Here is a 20,978-nt window from a genome sequence, read left to right as displayed (position 1 = left end):
GATTCTGTTTTGATATAGTTACCAATAACTGAAGTTTCTTCAGTAATCCATGGAGACTCACCCTTTGAGTTGTGTACCATCTTGTTCTGGCTTGGTGCTGCATATCTTGATCCTCTTGCCCTGCTGCATCTTTTGTAATCTGAGTTGCTCTGCAATAGAAATGTTTACTGTTCTTGACTCTTGATTAATCTGTATCAGAGTCTATATGAATGCTAGTCTATGGACATAATTTTCATAGGTTTCAATGCAGAAAAATGAAGATTGACAAGATACTAGTGATTCCAAGTACAATAATGGGTAGTAAAAAGGACTTATATGGGTGTGTATATATATATTTTCTTACATTTTAAAAAATAAGTGGGATCTCTGTGCTATTAGGCTTCTTTATTGACTAAGGATGTGTCTGTATTGAAATTAAAAACCCACGGCTGGCCTGTGTCATATGACAGGGTCCTAATGCCCGAGCTCCAGCCTGAATCTGGAAATGTACACTGCAATGAAACAGCCCTGCAAGCCTGAGTCAACTGGCATGGGTCATCTGCATTTTTTAATTGCAATGTAGATATATCCAAAGGATGCTAACTGTTTCTGAAAGTGTCAGGTCCACGCAGCATGATGTTAAAACTCTCAAGATATGTATCTCTTTTTAATGGAAAAGATGTGAAGATTTGTGCTGTTTTTAAAAGGGGGAATAATTCTGCTCTAGAAGAATAGTGAAATTCTGGGACTCTCGCATTGTACCTGAGTAATGGATAATCTCAAATCTATTGGATGATAAATGAGATCCACTTCGATTTAGGCTTAAACAGTTTTTTAGCCTTTATTTTTGTTCATTTTAAGACAGTACTCTTAACACTGATGAATTACATAAACATGCAGAAACAGATAATACAAGAAAGATAATTGAGCAAGTTACCTCTCCTGAGGACAGAGCGATTCCATTCTCCTACTGTCAATCACCTATCTTTTATCCCTTGTTCTGTAACTTTGCATAGACTATTTACTCAGTTACCTCATCTATGTACCTATCTATTCTAAACCTCTAATTAAAACACTCATGCATAAATCCTAGTAACTTAGATTAATACATGTTTTTTGCTTATCCTGCTTAAAGTTACTTTTATCTGTCTGCTTATACCATCCATCTATTCTTTGTTGCTAACCTCACTGGCTTCATCCAGATCTTATCTTATTGGTCTAGTTTTGTGGCCTTGTTTTTTTGCTGGTTAGCTTGTCTTGGGGGGAACCTGAAGTTAACAATTGCTTCAGGACATTTTTTCACTTTGCTGTTTACACAGGACAAGGTTTTACAGCTAACTGGTTTACATAACCCTGAAGCAGTTTCAGCTAAATTCTGAATTGCTACATCAGCAGAGACACATACAAAAGCAAAACTTCCTTTATACTTTTTTATAATACTATGTATATGTATTTCTCTAACATTATTTGGTATGTTTATTTGACTAACATAATTTTTACATAGTTTTCTAACAGGTCTTTCTGACCTGGTGGCAGTGCAGTGACAATTAGCAATTATGAAAGGACTTCCATGGATATAACCTTTTCCTGGTGGCAATGATTGCAGCTCAGAATCTGGGTAAGGTTGACTCTTTAATGACTGAGCTTTATACCAGATTTTACAAGGTGAAGGTGGTACTGCAAACTCAGCTGACATTCCTCTTTAAGTTGGGGTTGGTGTGCTGCCTTAAATTGTCTTGCCAATATTCTTCCCATCCCTGCAATACTCATCCTAAGCTCCTTTCCATAGTCTCGGTGTCAAATATTGTTAGAGTTTTATTTGGAATGGACTAAGCCCTTAATATAAAGCTTTTTTTTTTCTTCAAGTTTTTGTTTCTTTTAGCATCAGTTTGCTGAGCAATGCGGACTGTGTTAAATGGATATCTGGTTGTACTTTGCATTGTTATGGCCTGGCTAACCTGAAAATAGGTTTGCTGGATTTGTGGCAAGGCTGCTACTATAGGTCTGCTTCCGAGATGTTTGCATCACAGACTTCTGCAAAGTAGCTATATTGTCTTCTCTCTATTGTATTGTAAGAGCATTCTTACTTGGATTGGGCCTCCAGAAGGGAATCTTTTTCAGACTTTTGTTCCAGACCTTGTTTTCAAGTTAAAGGAAGAAGAAACTAACTCTCCCATTCTGAAAAGAAGTTCTTGTTTATATCAGGATGTCCTTTATTTTTACTTGGCCAGTGAGTGAATTCTCATGCAAGCTAACTCCGTAGACTTGAATACTGTGTTTGCTTTTGGACTGGTAAAAGATAGATTTCTCCTCTTTATGTTTATGCTATGTATGACAACAGGAAAATCACAAACTCACTCCCTGTTCACACTGTTGGCATTAGCCTTCTTATTGTACTAGTTGCAGCTCTATTCTGATTTTTCTTTTGAGATATCCCTTGACCTTCTTACTCTCCAGGAATGAGAATCCAGCATATTTTTTTTTGTGAAGTTATATGTATTTTAGTGTTGTTAAGCCCTTATTAGGTTTGCACATTTACCTTTCATTTTTTGATAACCATAGTTTATACAACATCTAATTCTTTATTGTGCATTGGCATTTGATATTGTCATTTTTGAGAATGAAGACAATGAGTTAATGGTTAAAATTCTGTCTCTTGGGATAGTTCAATTTTTTTGATTTCCTGTAAAAAGATTAAAAAATTTTTTTCAGGACTTAATGCATATTTCTGATTAAAATGTTCCTAATATAAGGACCATTTAAGTTGTTTTAACTGTCTGTGCTTGCCACTCACTGAAGTAGATTATATTTTGTGAGGCTAAAATCTCAGTGTAAGGTAACCTCTTATTGAGCTGTTGCTCCTGAGTGCAGAGACTTGTTTAATGAACATATTTAAGAGAAGCCTTTTTATGAAAGTAACCTTGAATGGTGGAATATGAATATTTAGACACAAACTAAATTATCTTAAAGCCAAAACCCTAGTGGTTATAGCAATTTTACATTAATTTAATTTTGGTTTTAAGTCATCACCCAGTCTAGAGTCAAAAGTCTTATGTAAATCTATAGCCTATTGCAAATATTTTGCTAATTGCAACCTGAAAATTTGCAGAGGTTGACGTAGTAAAGGAGCGCTAAAGAAGCAGCCTCTTTCTTCACTGCAATTCTTGTGGGAATGAACCTGCAGGGTGGAAGTTGCAGTTCTAAACTATATTTAAATGTTAAGTTGTTACAAGCAGTCTTCAGTATGAAATAGATAATATATTGATAAACATGCCTTTTAACATTATTAATAAAATAACATTTGAAGAAAGTCATAACTTGATATTTTTACTGAATATTATAATTTTTATCTCTTCCTTCTCATTCTCCCAGAGATAAGACCATCACTTTGTTTAATTTACTGTGACACGTGACTAGTTCTACTTAATCATCTTTTGGGCAATCACTTAGTTATCTAGAAAGCACCATTGTTCCCTAGGCCTTCTTGATAAATAATACTGGGAAAGATATTAAAGAGGGAGATGTCTTTTGAATATGGTATTATTAGAAGGCTCTCCCTCTTCACTTGTGCCTCAGGCATACGTATGTAGTACATCTGTCACTGTTTCCTTATATCTTTAACCTCATAATGAATTGCAGCACTTTCTATATATCTATCAGTCTACAGTGCACTCTTCTCCAGTGCTGCATAGATCATTGGCAGATGCAACCCATTTTTAATCAGATGACCCTCGTGTATTTACATACTTCAAAATCCGTTATTCAAGATAGAAAACAAGCTGCAAATGCATTCCAGCTGAAGCATTCCTTCCTCTCTTTTCACTTTGCACAATACATAAAAGATTCTTTACATTACCAGAAGAGTAGGTGTGGAATAGTAGGATTATAGCCTCCTAGTTTTTCTGGGACCAGTATTCAATACACTAGAAAAGTATTTTGTTGCTATTCTGATCCACACTCTGGTCTTCAGATTAGTACCGAGTTGCAGTGTCACCAATACTGAAGTCAGTTGCCCCAGATCTCAGCTGGAAACTATGCCAGCCATATGTTTTTCAGAAATGGAGCCAGAACATTTGCAATTTTAGAGCCAGGACAATGTTCAATTGTGAGATTTGTTATACTCCTGCCCATCTCTTTGAACTAAATGCTATCATGATGACCTTAGCTTTTCACCTTCTGTGTCAGTCTGATTAACTTAAATGTAACCATTGATCCAGACAACAGATAACACATTTTTTTTGTTTTGTTTTAAAGAAAAACTCACTGCACAGTGTTTTGAAATGTTTTCTTTCAACTGTTAATAATTGCTGTTTAATATGGTCTCAGAAGCATTTAAAATGCAATATTATTAGTAGCTGTAGAAACTACGAGGCTTTAAGAGTGCTATATTATTTGTTATACTTGCTTTAATTGCCACTATAAAGTCAGAAATACCATCTGATATTGTTAGTTGCTCAACAGACTGTGTAAGAAAATTGTTGTGCACTGCCATGTCATGTATATCCATTCAGTGATTTTTTCACCATTGTTATTCCAATCTGTATTTGGATAATTGAAATCCTTGGGAATCCATAATCAAAATACTTTATAGTTCTTCCTGATCTGCATATGCATTTTTAATGTGATTTATTGACTTTATAATTTTTTCTTTGCAAGGCTATTAGCAATATAAACTCTGTCAAGTATCAGTGATTACTGCAGCATGTATTTGTCACTCCTCAGCAAACTCATCCAGCAAAACAAAGATCAGAGCAATGTCTGACTACAGCCTTCAGAATCATATGCCATATCTCTGTGATAATTTAGTTTGGTTTTAAGAATGTCTCCATAAAGAGGTTGCACCAAGTTAACTAAATTGGTTTCTCAGTTGACTTAGGACTTGTCTATGCACAATTTTTTTTACACTCTTGTAAATTTACAGAAATAAACCATATTGATATAATCCCCTTTATACCAGTATAATGCAACTGCACTAGGGGATTATACCAATTTAACTATATCTATCTGTTTTTAAATTAATAGAGTTTGTATAAATTTCACTCTTGTGTGGACCAGCTTTTAATTAAATCAGTACAATTTTCTGGTATAGATAAGCCTTTAGAGACTTTATTTTCAGGGCCTGAAAACATTTACTTGACACATGCTAGCATGAGAACTAAGGCCATATCTACACTTACAAGCTTACAGTGGCACAGCTATGCCAATACAGCTGTGCTGCTGTAAGAGCACTCATGTAGCCGTGTTATGCCAATGGGGGAGAGCTCTCCCATTGACATAATAAAATTATCTCAGTGAGCAGCAGTAGCTATGGTGGTGGGAGAGTGTCTCTTGCCGACATAGCACTGTGTGCACGAGGCTTATGTGTTTTCGCACCCTTGAGCGAGAGAAGTTTTGCCGATGTAAGTGCTAATGTAGGCATGGCCTAAGTCTTTGAGCCAAAGTGAAAAATACCTGTGAGATCATGGCCTTGTACAGATTAGGAAATTTGCTTGCATTATAGCTAGCATGTTTTAATTAACACATTTTAAACACCACTTAGCACCTGTTATAGACTTAACCCCTTTAAAAATGTGCTAGCTGATCATGGTCAATCCTAGTGAATTTTCTGTGAGGTGGGAGCTCAGCACTTTCTGAAAATCAAGCCTCAGTGAGTGTCTGAAGATGAGCATTCCTAAATCAAGGTACTAAAAATCACTAGTTAATTTTGAAAATCTTGCTCATAAGTGAAAACTTAAATTCTTTAGAAATTTCTGAAACTCACCAAGGACAGCTTCCAACATTCTGAAGATGAGTGGACTTCATAAATTGCCCTCTTAGAGTGGGTCTACACAGCAAAGAAAAACTGGCGTCTAACCCATGCCAGCCTACTCAAGATGAAGGCCTATTACATTGCTATGTAGACTTCCAAGTTCAGGCTCAAGTCAGAGCTCTGGAACCTCCAACCCTGCAGGGTCAGAGCCCGGGCTTCAGCCCAAGCCTGAAAGTCTACACAGCAGTGAACCAGCCCTGCAGCCCAAGTCCTGCAAGCCTGAGTTAGTTGACATGGGCCAGCCATGGGATTTTATTTGCTGTTTAGCCATACCCTTACATACGACAAATATCTGTAGTGTTCTTCTTCACGTGATTATCCACGTGGAGTCCACTCCTGTGCATATGCACCTTGTGTGCTTAATCAGATTCTCTTAGCCAGCAGTGTCTGTTGGGACCATGCCTGCATCCTGTCCGCCCGTCCCGCACCTGAAGGCATAAAAGGCAGAGAGAGCCCAACCACCCCTCACTTCCTTCTTACTGCCCATGGCAATGAGATGGAACACTTGCAGTGCCTGCTTCTCTGTTCATTGTGCTAGTTGTTAGTTTTGTTGTCTGTTACCAACACAAACCAAACAACCATTTTAGTTAGGTTCTGTTTTTTAGGCTAAGGCCTCTATCCTTTCTCCCCACACAAGAGCTCTAGCAAAATGATAGAAGCAAAATCTGTGTGTGGTTTAAAACATGCTCCTTCTCTTAATCTTCAATACTTTAATGGTTGATACTCTACATACTAGTTTCACTTAGGAGAAGGACATATTCCTTGGTAATTTACCATATGTCACTTCCCCTCTGAATGGATTCAGAAAGGTGGACAAGCTCACTTGAAATTGTTTCTGCTGGATCTTTTTATGCAAGCTACCTTGGACATCAAAAGGAATGATGCAGCTTTACCCTTGCTCCTCTATCAGTCCCTGTCCTTGAGCTCTCTAGTAAGTTGAGAGTCTACCCTGAACTCCATGGCTACTTCAATCAAGAAGTCCTTGTCATCCATTTCCATTCCCGTTTTGACCTCTGGCAAGGTTAGGAAGGAGCAACGCTCCAGAGTTGAACCAAGCCATAGCTCACACTATCTGGTGCCTACTAAGTTGAGGTTTAAGATGCATAAGTCATGTTGACTGGGGCTCAACAGTCAAAGCAGCCAATGGCTGGGAAGAGTCCCTCTGGTGCCCTGGTCCCAACTGTTAAGAGAACACTGATGGCACCCACTAACTCTCCAGACTGTGACTACCTCAGTACTGGTTCTTCAACCAAGCATGTTGGCAAATGGTGCTTCTGTACAGGCAACATTGGAACTCTGTTCCTTTGTGCCAAACACATTGGTACCTAGTGGTTTGGTACCCAGGGCATATATGGTACCAAGTGATTTAACAGTGGTCCCTATACTGGGGTTTCTTGAATGAAAGAGGTGATAACTAAGCTACTGGCTATTAAGTTTATTGACATAGTAGGTAATAGAGATGTCTCTGATACAGCCTTCATGCCCTACCTAGTTAGTGAGAGCCTAGCAGAAACAGAGAATTCCTCACAGGACAGTGCCTGTCATGAAAATGGTGTACATGTTTTCTTCATTCCCACTGGTAGGTCGTTGGGACTCTTCTCCTACATAGCCGCCACCACTGCCGCCTCCTCCTCCTCCTAGGGTGGCAAAGTGGGAGTCAGGAAGAGATTTTTGAGGACGGATCTGTAAGGGATAGCAGGAAAGAACCCAGGGCTCATAGGGAGCTTTCCTTTTGGTACTCCCCCCTCCACTCGCGCGTCCTCCATCCCGGTAACAATACCTATATTAGTTTTGACCCTACTGAATGTCCTAGGGGAGCAGATGTATTCACAATTCATGGCCTGCATCTTCAACCCGCTCTAGGTCTAGATCACTCTTTCCAAAGAGGCACTATAAACCCACACAGCCAGATTAGCTAGTGCACCTCAGATCCTGCAAAGGCAGGAGAAAGTGATGAGGAATTACATCTGCATGGGAAGAACAACTTATTCCTGCTCCAATCACCTCATCTCCCAATGAAGCAGTAAATCCCTCAACTGTTTCTTCAGTTGATAACTTCCTTAAGCTAATGGCAAAGACTCTAGCTATACCTCTGGAAGTGGTGCAGGAGCATCCTCACAAACTCCTGGACATCTTGCGCCTTTCCATGCCTGGGGAGGGGCTTATAAATGAGGGACTGTTGGAGCCTGTGAAAGGCCTGTGGCACATACCATCATCTATTCTGGCCATGTCCAAGTGAGCTGACAGGAGGTACAAAGTCTCTTCCAAGGGATTTGAGTACTTTTTCCATCTAGTTACCAGGATTATTTGTCTGAGAGGTTGCAGCAGCCAGGGCCTCCAAAATCTACACCTTGGGAGAAGGACACAAAGGGTATGACTACACTGCAGCTGGGAGGTGTGAGTCCCAATGTTAGTTGATAGACTTGCACTAGCTCAGGAGTACACACTACAAACGGGGTAGCTGACTTTAAAATACATAGAGCAACCAGTCTTGACTTGTGTTACTCAGCTGTGGAGTACTGGGCTCTGGTATGGTCATGTTCGAGCCATGCACACTAAATTGATACTGCACTCAATCAAGCCTATAGGATCATCACAGGGACTTTGAAACTGACCTGAATGCTGTCTCTACACTGCCTCACAGGGATTACACCATCATCAGTGAGGCAGGATGCCTTCAGTAGAAAGGAGGGACAAAAAACAAGTGCATAAAATCTGAGACACCCACTATATGGGCACATTTGACCATGCAAGAGGCTAAAGTCCACAAAAAACTTTGCCTCTGAAAATCCTTTACCCCAAAATACCTCTATGGAAGGCTACAGAGTAACAAAATGGCAAGAAATGCCAATGATCCTGGAGAACCTATTGTTTTCAGAATGATTCCCCTCACCCCCTAAGCACTGATCTTGAATGAAAATACTGCTGTACCTTAAATTGAGTGTGAGCTAGAATGGCGAAGACTGTAGACTATATGATCAAGGGGGAAGCTGAGGAATGACCCCCAAAAGTCAAGAGCCTAAGCAAACACTTGAACACTTCCTGATCCTGTGCCCCCCGTCAACATCCAACCCCAAGGAACTATTTGAGACAAATGACAACACCAGGTGTTGGCTGCAGTTTTGAACTGACAAGTGATAAGGTTTGAGGAAGATCACTCCAACAAGTGACCATTAAAGCTCTTCACAACCTGGAACTCAAAGTCAACAGAGAAATCCAAACTTGTTCCATATAGAACAAAGCATAGAATTCACTAGAGTACTGTTAGATTCCAGGTCAGTGAGAACTGGTCTTCTGTAGGAATCATTCCAGGTGACACTAAACCTCATTAACCAACTTCAAGATCACCTAAAACCACCAGTAAGAGCATATTTTAGGTATCTGAGACATATGGCCGCATGCACCTATATGATGCAGTTTGTAAGATGTTACCTATGTTCCATGCAGGGATGGTTGAAAACAGTGTATATATCTAGGAGAAACCACATGGACATGTTGATCAAGAAGTTGTCATGTTAAACTGGTGGAAAGTCCCTCTTCAGGTGTGCAAAGGAATAAGTTTTTCTGCACCTCTACCTACTAAGGCACTAAGGATGTATGTCTACACTCACAGTGGAGATGGGGAGCTCATCTAGATTTACTTAACAGCTCAAGGCATGTAGTCCCCTCAGGGAGTTCATCTGCATATAAACATCCTGGAAAGTAGAGACTTCCACTTGGCATGCAATGTATTTCTGCGTTTACTCTGAAGAGCCACAATCCAGGTGCTGACAGACAACATCTCAGCTATGCATTACATGAACAGACTAGGAGGAGCCAGGTCATCTTCACTCTGTCTGGAGTCTATCTGGCTCTGGATGTGGTGCATTCCAAATCAAATCACACCAGTGGCTCTGCATCTTTCTGAGCTTCAGAACACCTTACCAGATCATTCAGCAGTAATTCTCAAACAACCCTGAGTAGTCTGTCAGATATTCAGAACATCTTTTGCAAGTGAGGATTCCTAGAAATAGACCTGGTTATTACAAGCCAAAAGCACACGTTTCAAACATTTTGTTCCAGAGAAGGGTTGAGTTCAGGCTCCTGGCAGACACTTTTTTCATCCTTTGGTCACAGGGGCTAATGCATGCTTTTCTGCTGATCCCATGATACCAAAGGTTCTGAAGAAATTGAAGCAAGACTCTGGACTGATGGTTATAATAACCTCAGCATGCGCCAGGCAGTTCTGGTATTCAGATCCGATGAACCACTCAACACAGTCCCCCATGACTGTACCTGCCCTAGCCGACATAGTCTCGTGGAACAATCATCAGATCCAGACCCACCTTTATTACATTTGTTAGCCTGGAAGCTGTCTTGATGACATTCACCGAAAGAAGCTATTTCATTGAAGTTCAGAATGTTCGGCTCCAAAGCAGGAATCCTCAACCAGACTGACTGACTCATAAAGCTAAACAGAAGAGGTTTTCTATGTAGGCATCTCAGAACCAGTTGTCACCCTTGATGTTACCAGTTTCAGCAATATTGGACTATTTACTAGCTATGAAACAAAATGAACTTTCTAATAGCTGGTAGACCATAATGATCCGTCTTGCAGCAGTATCTGCACATCATCCTTCTATCTAGGGCCATGCTGTATTTCCCACTGTGCAGTGGTAGTGTACCTTAAGGACCTTATTTGTATATTCTCCCAATTTAGGATCCCCCTCCTTCTTGGGATCTCAGCATAATATTAGGAGGGTTGGTGGGTCCTGCCTTTAATCCCCTAGAGGCCTTTTTCCCTTTACCATAGATCTACAAAGACTGCCTTTTTATTGACCATTACATCATCTTGAAGGGTAAGGGAGATTCAGGCCCTAATGATGGGTCCCTCTTATACAGTGTTTCATAAAGACAGAGTCCCTTAGTCCTCATCCAAGTTCCTGTCCAAATTTTTTTTTTCCAGAATTCCATGTGACCCAGTTTAATTGTCTCTCAGTTTTCATCCCCATGCCTCACTCAATCTCTGGGGAAGCTAACCTTCAAACACTTGATGTGGGAAGGGCACTATCTTCTTTTACATTGACAGGACAAAACTATTCAGGAACACACCTAGACTGTTGGTGGCTTTTGCAGAAAAGGTTAAGGGAAAGGTAGTAGTCTCATGGAGATTATATAAATGGGTCTTCAGCTGTTTAAAGGCATGTTACAGGTTAGCCTGGTTACAGTCACATTGGAGCTCATTCTGTTAGAACAGGGGTTCTCAGACTTCATTGCACTGCAACCTCCTTCTGACAACAAAAATTAGTACACAATCCCTGGGGGGACTAAAGTGTGAGCCTGCCCAAGTCCTGCTGCCCTAGGTGGGAGGGTCAGAGCCAAAGCCGAGCCCCAGTGCTCTGGGTGGGGAGCGGGGGTGGGTTCAAAGCCGAAGCCCAAGGGCTTCAGCCTGAGGCAGGGGGTTTGTAACCCAGGGCCACCCGGGGGGGGCAAGTGGGGCAATTTACCCCGGGCCCCGCAGGGGCCCCCACGAGAGTTTTTCGGGGGCCCCTTCACTCGCTCCGGGGGCCTCAGAAAACTCTTGCGGGGCCCGGGCCCCTGGAGCTTCTTCCGCTCTGGGTCTTTGGCGGCAGGGGGTCCTTCTGCTCTGGGACCCGTCACCGAAGTGCCCTGAAGATCTGCGGCGGGGGGTCCTTCTGCCCTGGGTCCCGCCGCCGAAGTGCCGGGTCTTTGGCAGCAATTCAGCAGCGAGAGGTCCTTCCGCTCTGGGACCCCCCTCTGAGGTGCCCCGAAGACCCACGGCGCGGGGTCCTTCCACCCCAGAAGGCAAGACCCCGGGCCTCCTGGATTCTCTGGGCGGCCCTGCTGTAACCTAAGCCTTGCTGCCTGTAGCTGAAGCTGTTGGACTTTGGCTCCTGGGAGGTGAGGCTTGGGCTTTGGCCCCAGGCCCCAGCAAGTCTAAGCCAACCCTGGTGGTCCCAATTCACAGTTTGAAAACTGCTGCACTAGAACTCAGGCAGCCTATGCGGCCTGTTTGATGAGAGGCCTTATTTCTTAAATTTGTAGGGCAGCTAAGTGGAGTTTGGGCCACACATTTACAAGGCACTGCTCTTAAGTGGAGGCTTCCAGACCAGATGCCAACTTTAGTAGGACTGTCCTGCAGTTATTGTTTAAGAAGGACTCCTACTACCCCTCTCCAATCAGACAGACAATTATTTTAGGGTTTGTTTATGTGGAGGCTTTGTGGGTGGAAAGCTAGGGTGTAAATCTACAGCACACCAGCTTGCCACATGTTAACTGGCTGTGTGGCCCTGCTACCATGCACTAGAAGTTCCACAGTGCACTTTGATGTGCATACCAGTGTTATACTAATCTGCAGTGTTGTGAATCCTAAATTCTGGACACAACTTTTGAAGTTTTCTGTTTGACTGTGTGATCTACCTACCTAGGTTTTTATACTGTATCCACCATTGTGGTGTCTTTGTTCCTTAATGTTGTATCTTTGCCAGTAATAAAAAATAATGGAGGGAATTACCTTTCCTATCAAGTTTTTGTTTAGAAATTCTACTTGAATTGTATTTTTGGTGAATTATTGTTTCTCTTAGGTGAATGAAGTTCCTTGGCCTTTTTTGCTTTGTGACTCACAGTGTATTTGATGGTCCTTCAGAAATTTATTATATGACCTATCTTATTTTGCCTTAGATTCCTTATTCAGATGCTCTACTATACTTTGACACAACTCTTAGTTCTGTATATATTTTAATGCGTTACATTATTACCTAGACCTTTTTTTATTTTTTACTATTTCCATCTCTAAAGACAACTTTCAGCTCTGTACTAGTATAGATTACTTTACCTATCTCAGCTGTATTTTGAACTCTCTATTTTTCTGTTAAATTATTCATTAATCTGCCCACTCAACAATATTTTTAATTCCTTCTGTAGACTTGCAGCTTGTGATTCTGCATTGATAAATACTAATCACATTTGAAATCTATTCCTATTGCCCAGCTGCTGACTAGGATATGCAAAACATGCCTTAATGTGGCATGCCTTTATTTACAGTGTGTCAAAACCATTCCAGAGAGTGACTAAAAATTGTGGAATGTTCAGGAATAAAATGATCAAGCTGCTGGAAAAGGCTTTAAATAGATTTTGTCTGTCACTCACCATTTGGCAACTGAGTCTTGCCATGTAAAATCATTGTTGAGACTGACATGTCTATCTGCTCAATTTAGCATTCTTCAAATTTGAGTGCATCTAAATCAACTGAATCTGCAGGACTTGATCTTCAAATGTTTGATCAGAATTTGCTTTGAACTGCACTGTTTTATGCATACAGTATTTCAAAAATGAAGATAAACATGAGCAATCTATGAATATTCCAACAGGCTGTACCCTTGATGTTAATTTTTACTGCTTTGGAACCCTTTTTTTTTAATCCAAAACAATTACATTTTTGCATTTATGTTTTTTTTTCTGTTATGTGAAAGGATGTTAAAATGGATAATTCTGCTGTTCTTTTGATATGTGCATGCCCCACATTAGCACAGAGCATCTATGGAGAATTCAGAGACTGCCTTTCAAGTGTCACTCAGTCAACTGCCAGTTTGCAATTGACTCTTTAAAATTAAACTCATTGTGAAGTGATGGCATAACATGCTAACACATAGCAAATAAAACAAAGCTGCTTTTTATTGCTGAGTTTTGAATTTTAGAACTGCTTATTAGGAACTGTAGCTATAATTCTTTAAAACAAGTTGATTTTATAATATTTTTCTATTCCTGAGACTTCATTTCCTTATGTGATAGTGTGTTTGCTTTGCACTGTAACTAACATTCTAAATGACTAATCTACTTTACCACCGGATGAAGCAGCCTAGCTTTCAGTCTTGCAGTCACTATTTAATTAGCACTCAGAACATTATCTATGGAGGCTGTGATTATTTGCTATCCTCTCCAGAGTATGGAATCCACGTAGTCATCCTGGGAGAATTCTGCAACAAAAAATTTTGAAAAATCTGTGCACAATATTTTCAAATTCTGCAAAATTCTGCATATTTTATTTGTTAAAATAAATAATTCAAATATAATCACACCAGTGCCAAGTATTTGGTCCTTTTATTTCAAAATACCTGTCAGCAGGTATGTCTGTAATAATACAGACAACAACAAGAAAAATCAGAAAATGTTTTTTGACAAATAGATTCCTTAGTAGATATATTAATACAGAACTCTGAGCAATAATTCATTTAAACTACAATACAGAACCATATTTCTCTCACACCCCATAAGCAGTGCAAAGGCTGCGGGGGAGTCAAGGGTAACGGAGGAGCTGAGGGAGATGGAAATAATTGCTGGGAAGGATCCTGGGTGTGGACTTGGAGGGTTGTCGGGTATGGGAGGGGAAGTATGGAACATGTTTTTTTGGTCGGAGCAGAGAAGGACTGTTAGAGAGCTCCCCCCATGCAGACCGTGTCTGACCCCTAGCCTCTCCCATTCAGACAGACAAGTGTCCCTCCACCCCTACTCAGACACCCACTCCCCATCCCCATGTGCCCTTGCACCTCCTGTCCACGTGTCACTCAATTTCCACTCAGACACCACTCCTGCACCACCTCCCTGTGTCTCCATGTGTTTCTGTGCCGCCACTCTGCCGTCCCTATGTGGCCCTGCACCTCCCTTCACCCTGTGGCCCAGAGCCTCATCTCCCATTGAGCTCCTGCCCCAGTCTGTCCTCCCCAACTAGCCCTTATGAGTCCCCAGCACCCTTACACTGTCTGTCTCTCCATAGCCCCCGCTCTCCTGACCTGGCCCTAAAGGTACTGTGAAGAAGGCTCTGCAGGCTCTTTCTCTTCCCTAGCTGGCTCGGATCAGCTGAGGTGGTCTATCGCCACAGCGCCCTCTGGTGGGCAAAAGAAGGAACTGCAACAACTTTTCGGCAGAAGCTTTTTCTGTGCAAAAATAAAAATGTGTGTGTATCATAAATTATGTGCACACACAGTGGTGCAGAATTCCCCTCAGAGTAACGTAGGTGGTAATCACTAAAAATTGTGATTACTAGCAATTAAGCTTTCAATGCTCCAGGAGTTATTTTTCAGTTACCTATCTCTGTTAGTTGATGTATACCAACTTTTAACATTTGAAGCCAGATTCTGTCATGCTTAGTATATGAGGGCATGGATATGGTTTCCTGATTATCATGCTCCCAGCTCAGGTCCTGAAGGGAGTTGGAGCAGTCTATTCTTCCTATCTTCACATACTATATATGGGAAAAGTAGACAAACAAAGATAGGAGCTGGGTAGGTCTAGTTCCTGATCCTTTACTCCCTATATGCTATCTGGTAGTTGGGGTATGTACTAGCTATTCTGGAGCCTTGCAGGTAACTTCTGATGCCTGGAGTGACAAATATTTTTTAGGGTGCTTTACTGGCACCAGTTTTTATTGGTAGTAAAAGACTACTTACAGATAATTCCAACCAATCAATTTGTTTCTTTACCATATTGCTGTAATAGCATAAGTGTAGTATAGACTAGTGCAGAACTTTCAAAACCCTCAGTCCTGAATTAGAGGTGATCTATGGACCATTTATCAGTGGTCTAAAGACAGCTGGCTGTCCAAATTGTGCTGGCTTTCCTTTTTGTTTTTGTTGTTTTTCCAATAAAGACAGCTACAAGTGAATTAGTTTCCCAATACTACTTTTCTCTGTAACCAATTACTGTATTTTCCAAAGGGATATTATGCGCTCGTAAATAGGAGGGGAGCTGGTCAGAAATTGTCTTCTCAACTATCTCTCTGTTGAGTTGTGATCCACACATTGAAGAAAGTAGGAAACCCTGGAATAATGTTCTCCTTCAGTCTTCATTTAGTGCACTGTGAACATGAAAGTAAAGAACCTAAAGTCAATAAAGATGAGGATGGATGCTTATATTTTTATCACAATTATATATGTAAGACTATTATAATAAAAATGATATGCAAACAATATCATGATTTCACAGTTCCCTGGTGACCATACAACCTGTTAGATATGTTTGGCGAGATTGGTATCACTAGACTGAGAATTCCTTCCCGCACTTCACCCTACCAGGCCATCTAGTAGCTAGTCCCTCATGGTCAAGTACATTGGAAAAGACCCATCATGTTATGGGGATACCATACTTGGCAATGCTCAGATGCACAGAGCTGCCAGCTCTAACCTGGTTACAGTTGCTGCTAATTACATATATGTTTCAACTGTACTCTGGCAAGTCTACATGTACTGGAATTTTAAATGTTTTGTTATTTCTGTAATGCCATGGACTGTCTTTAGAGTTTACAATCTAAATTAAGGGCAGAACTGAGTAGCTGCTGAAGGGAAAATTTGCAACACAATTTGGTTGCAGAAAGATTGAGTGTCGTGTTCACTGAACAATCATTCTGAACAATTGATTTTAAGATCAGCATGAAGAAGATATGTTACTGTTTTTCCTTGTCTGATTCTAATATGAACAAGAGATAATACAGGAATGACTCACAAATGTTCATTGTGAGCAGATATTAACTGATACTTTCTTTTTCAGCTAATCTTCCAGTACCAACAATTGCTGCAATAGATGGGACTGCATTAGGTGGTGGCCTAGAACTGGCGTTAGCTTGTGACATAAGAGTGGCAGGTAGGACTGAATCCTATTAAATGAGCAAGAGATTATTAGCATTACAGAAGGCTTGACTAATCCTTGCCTTGGCAACAGTCCTTATAAAACTGGTTTTATATTCTGACATTGCTTATGCTTAATTATTTGTATGTGATTTAGCAGAAACTTGACTGAAATAATAGCTGATGTTTAATTTCATACCACTTACTGTTGATAGCTAGACCATTTTTGTTGCCTGTTTTAATTTATTCTTATGATCTTCATTTTATTGTTAGCAGTCTTCAGTATATTATTAGCCGTGATCCCAGAAGGCTAGGACAGAGATTGAGAATTTTTTTTTATAATTAAAGTGCTCTTGTCATCAAAATTTGTTACTATACAAACAGGTTGCAGGAAATAGGCCAAACTAGTTTGTGAGTGTATTATTAAATAAGTAATTAAGCTCTTATAAAATAAAAGTGACAACAGCACATGAAAAGAGGAACCTTGATCTATCCAGCTGTCAGAACTGCAAAACCATTTGTTGGAAAGTAAATGGAAACTTGCTCTTGAGCAGTTGCCAGCATACTCATAGTATATTAAGCTGTTTGACCCTGAGGGAATAGTCAGTCAGCTAAAGAATTCATAATCATCAGAAACAGACTTCCCCACCATTTCAAGTTGTTAAATAATAACATTGCCACTTTCTTTTAGTACTTTAAAATGTACAAATAATTCTGTGCATTATTGGATCTAAATAACTTACTTGCATCAGCAATCATCCTGTGTGAAAATTAATGAGGTACAGAGCCTGTCTTGACAGGAATAGCTTCTTGGTTCTTTTAATAAATGCAGATCAATTTGTGTCTTTCTGTATTTCCATAGGCAAATGCTTTCTTAAGTGATGGTTTGTTGTTCGGAAGACAAGTTTAATAAATTAACAGATTGTTGTAAAGAATCTTCTTTTGTATAAACTATTTCAAATTATTATTTAGTGTAGTTTATATCAAGAACTCATTACATTTTATGCTTCTTTTCAAGCCTCTTCTGCTAAAATGGGTCTAGTTGAAACAAAGCTGGCAATCATTCCGGGTGCAGGTATGAATTTTAGTCTTGTACAATACTGGAGATAATCCAACTGCTAACCAGTGATCCTGGTGCTTGTGATTTTGCATTGTTGGTTATACATTTTATGTTTAACTTTGTATTCTTATTAAGTGTTATTAACATAGTTTAAAACCACATTTCCTACTGAATATTAGTAAGAAGTTTTTCTAATATCTTTAAAGAAGTGAGTTATGTAGGGTTGGTTGTTTTTTTAATGGATGCCCGCCTTAATGGTTATGTAAATAGGGTTAATGTCTTTGAAGGCTGATGTCATTTGTGTAGGAGCATGTGCAAAAACATTAATTTGTAACTATTAGTATAGCAGAAATGGTAATTTAATTTGATAATCCAACACTGTCTACCATCTTAGAATCATAGAAGATTAGCATTGGAAGAGACCTCAGGAGGTCATCTAGTCCAACCCCCTGCTCAAAGCAGGACCAACCCTAATTAAATCAATCTGTTCCTAAATCTGTTCCTTTAGTACACTAATTCAACTTTTGTACTGCTTTTTAGTCAGTTATATGAAGATACTGACTGTGAAAGTGTGGTATATGTATCACTCTATCTCATTCAGAATTTTTTTGGTATCTTCAGAGGACAGAGACTACTATTTTATTTTAACACCCTCTTCCACTTGGAAGGACAGTTGGCCCTACTCAGGATTCAGGGCGCCTGAAAAGAATAAAGGGGTAATGATGTTTGATTTGAGTCCCTTCTACTGAGAAGGGCATTTATTTTTGTTTTCCAGATAAAAGCACACTGATTTGAACCAAACTATTTGCCTTTGTGATGGAAGAACAATATCTTGAGGAAACAAAACTTCTCTGCTATGGCTTTAGCCGATGTTGCTAGAAGTGCTGACAGAATTTTATACCTCAGCTTTAGAGTAATATTCTTTCTGATTGGTGAAGGCTGTTGGGGAAATACTAAGTCTGTTGCTAATGGAGATTGTCAATGCTTGTAGCAGGGAGAGCAGGGTGCCAACTATTCTTAAGGAAACATTGGTGCAACCTCTGGATAAGAAACAACCACTTGAATTTGACAGTCTGGATGCTTTTTGTCCTGTTTCAAATTCTCCATTATTGGTTAAGATTATTGAGGAAGTTGTGATGAGACATCTCACAATATCTTAATTAGGTGTTTCAGATCTCCTAGTTTATTCTCAGTTTTGAATTCAGACCTTTGTTTGGCGTGGGTACAGCACTGGGTTATCCTGATGGTTGATCCCTTCTTAGCCATAGGTGAAGATGAGATATTCATACATATTTTTAGGTCTGTCAGTTGCCTGTGGTGCCATTGATCATGATATATTATTGCCTTGAAAATTGATCCTAGTGGGAGTAAATGAAGGTGCAGTTGATTACCTATGTTCTTTTCTTTCAGAGAGCTCCAAAAGGGCAGTGTTGAGGATGGTGGCATCCTAGAGGCAGAAAACCAAAGATAGTATAGGCAGTGACTGGTGGATGTTCAGTCATTTCAAGAATGAGACTGTGGAAAAACATGTTGTTTTGGTCATGTTAAATTCTAATGAGCTTTTCTTTGAACAGCTCTAGTGCCCTCATGCCTTTCTGTCAGGGATATGTCTGCAATGGAGATGTAGATTCAGTCCCAAATCTGGCCGGGTTATAAGCCTTTGAAAAATTGTAGTTTGTTCAAGCTCGGTAGAGACTTCTTTGATTTTATCAGCTAAAGTCTCCAAAGATCCGATCCTCACTGAGCTTGCTCAAACCTCTCACAATTCCTAGTATTGACCACACCACACTTACACAACCCTTACAGAATGACTGAGCATGCTCTATATGTTCTCAGTTCCTACTTGTGATTGGACTGTGACTGTAGGGAAGGATTGCAGACCAAGTTGGATGAGCAAGCATCTCAAACAGTGATTAAGAGAAAGCAGAAGGCCTACAAGAATGGAAGATGGGATAGATCAGCAAGGAGAGCTACTTCTTGGAGTGTGGTTATAAAGTGAGAACTACCAAAAGCCAAGCAGAGTTAGATCTTGCAAAGGAAATTAAAACCAATAGTAAAAGACTTGATAGCCATATAAATAAAAAGAAAACAAGGAAAGAAAAAGTGGGACCTCTAAGCACTGAAGATGGGGTGGAGATTATAGATAATCTAGGTATGGACACCACAACAAATACTTTGCCTCAGTTTTTAATAAGGGTAATGAAGAGTTTAGGGGTCGTGGCAAGATGGCTAATGGGAACAAGGATATGGAAGTAGAAATTACAACATCCAAGTTGGAAGTCAAACTTCCACACCTTAATGGGATTAAATCTGGGGGCCTGGATAATCTCCATCCAAGAATATTAAAGGAACTGGGACATGAAATTGCAAGCCCAATAGCCATGATTTTTAATGAATCTGTAAACTCAAGGGTTAGACCCTATGACTGGAGAATTACTAATAGAGATCCTATTTTTAAGAAAGGGAAAAATATGATCCAGGAGATGACAGGCCTGTTAGTTTCACCTCACTTGTATGCAAGGTCTTGGAACAAATGTTGAAGGAGAAAGTAGTTAATGAAATAGAGGTAAATAGTAATTGGGATAAAATATAACATAGTTTTACAAAAGGTAGATGGATCTCCTTCTTTGACAAGATATCATCTGGTTTTTTTTTTAGACAAAGGAAATACAGTATATCTAATCTACCTGGATTTCAGTCAGGCATCTGATACAGTTAAATTGGAGAAGATGGGAATTAATATAAAGATTGAAAGGTGAATAAGGAATTGGTTAAAGAGGAGACTACAATGGGTCATACTGAAAGGCTACCAGGCTGGAGGAAAGTTACTAGTGGAGTTCCTCAGGAATAGATCTTGAGACCAGTCTTATTGAATAATTTCATTAATGACCTTGGCACAAAAAATGGGAGTGTGGTAACAAAATTTGTGGATGATACAAAGTTGGGTGGTATTGCCAATACGGAGGAGTATTGGAATATCATATGAGAAGGTCTGGAGGACCTTGAAAACTGGAGTAATATAAATGGGATAAAATTTAATAGTGCAAAGCGACTATCAACAGGATGTTTTGCTATAAGCTGGGGATTTACCTGTTGGAAGCAACAGAGGAGGAGAAAGACCTAGATATATTGGTTGGCCACAGGATGACTGTGAGCTGCTAATGTGATGCGGCTGTGAAAAAGGCTAATACAGTCCTAGGATGCATCAGGCAAGGTATTTCCAGTAGAGACAGGGACGTGTTAGTACCATTATACAAGGCACTGGTGAGACCTCATCTGGAATAGTGTGTGCAGTTCTGGTCTCCCATGTTTAACAAAAAATGAATTTAAACTGGAACAGTTGCAGAAAAGGGTTACTAGGATGATCAGAGGAATGGAAAACCTACTTTATGAGAGGAGAATCAAAGAGTTTGGCTTGTTTAGCTTAACCAAAAGAAGGCTGAAGGGAGATATGATTGTCTCCATAAATATATCAGAGGGATTAAAATCAGGGAGGGAGAGGAGTTATTTA

General features: G+C 40.0%; 1 protein-coding gene across 2 annotated transcripts in view; it reads left to right on the top strand.

Moving 5' to 3' along the window:
- AUH (AU RNA binding methylglutaconyl-CoA hydratase) overlaps window positions 1–20,978 on the top strand; it is a 189,535-nt gene that overhangs the window by 71,692 nt on the left and 96,865 nt on the right. Inside the window, exons 5-6 of one of the 2 annotated variants that reach the window (XM_030566605.1) lie at window positions 16,331–16,423; window positions 17,426–17,482. The exons of the other annotated variant lie outside the window; for it this stretch is intronic. Of the exons in view, the coding sequence (XP_030422465.1) occupies window positions 16,331–16,423; window positions 17,426–17,482 (150 nt within the window). The remainder of the gene's footprint in view (window positions 1–16,330; window positions 16,424–17,425; window positions 17,483–20,978) is intronic. 2 annotated transcript variants of the gene reach the window in all.

Source organism: Gopherus evgoodei, chromosome 6, assembly GCF_007399415.2.
Source record: "Gopherus evgoodei ecotype Sinaloan lineage chromosome 6, rGopEvg1_v1.p, whole genome shotgun sequence".
Lineage (NCBI taxonomy): Eukaryota > Metazoa > Chordata > Testudines > Testudinidae > Gopherus > Gopherus evgoodei.
The sequence above is the reverse complement of the archived record's forward strand: the minus strand, read 5'-3'. Positions and strand labels throughout refer to the sequence as shown.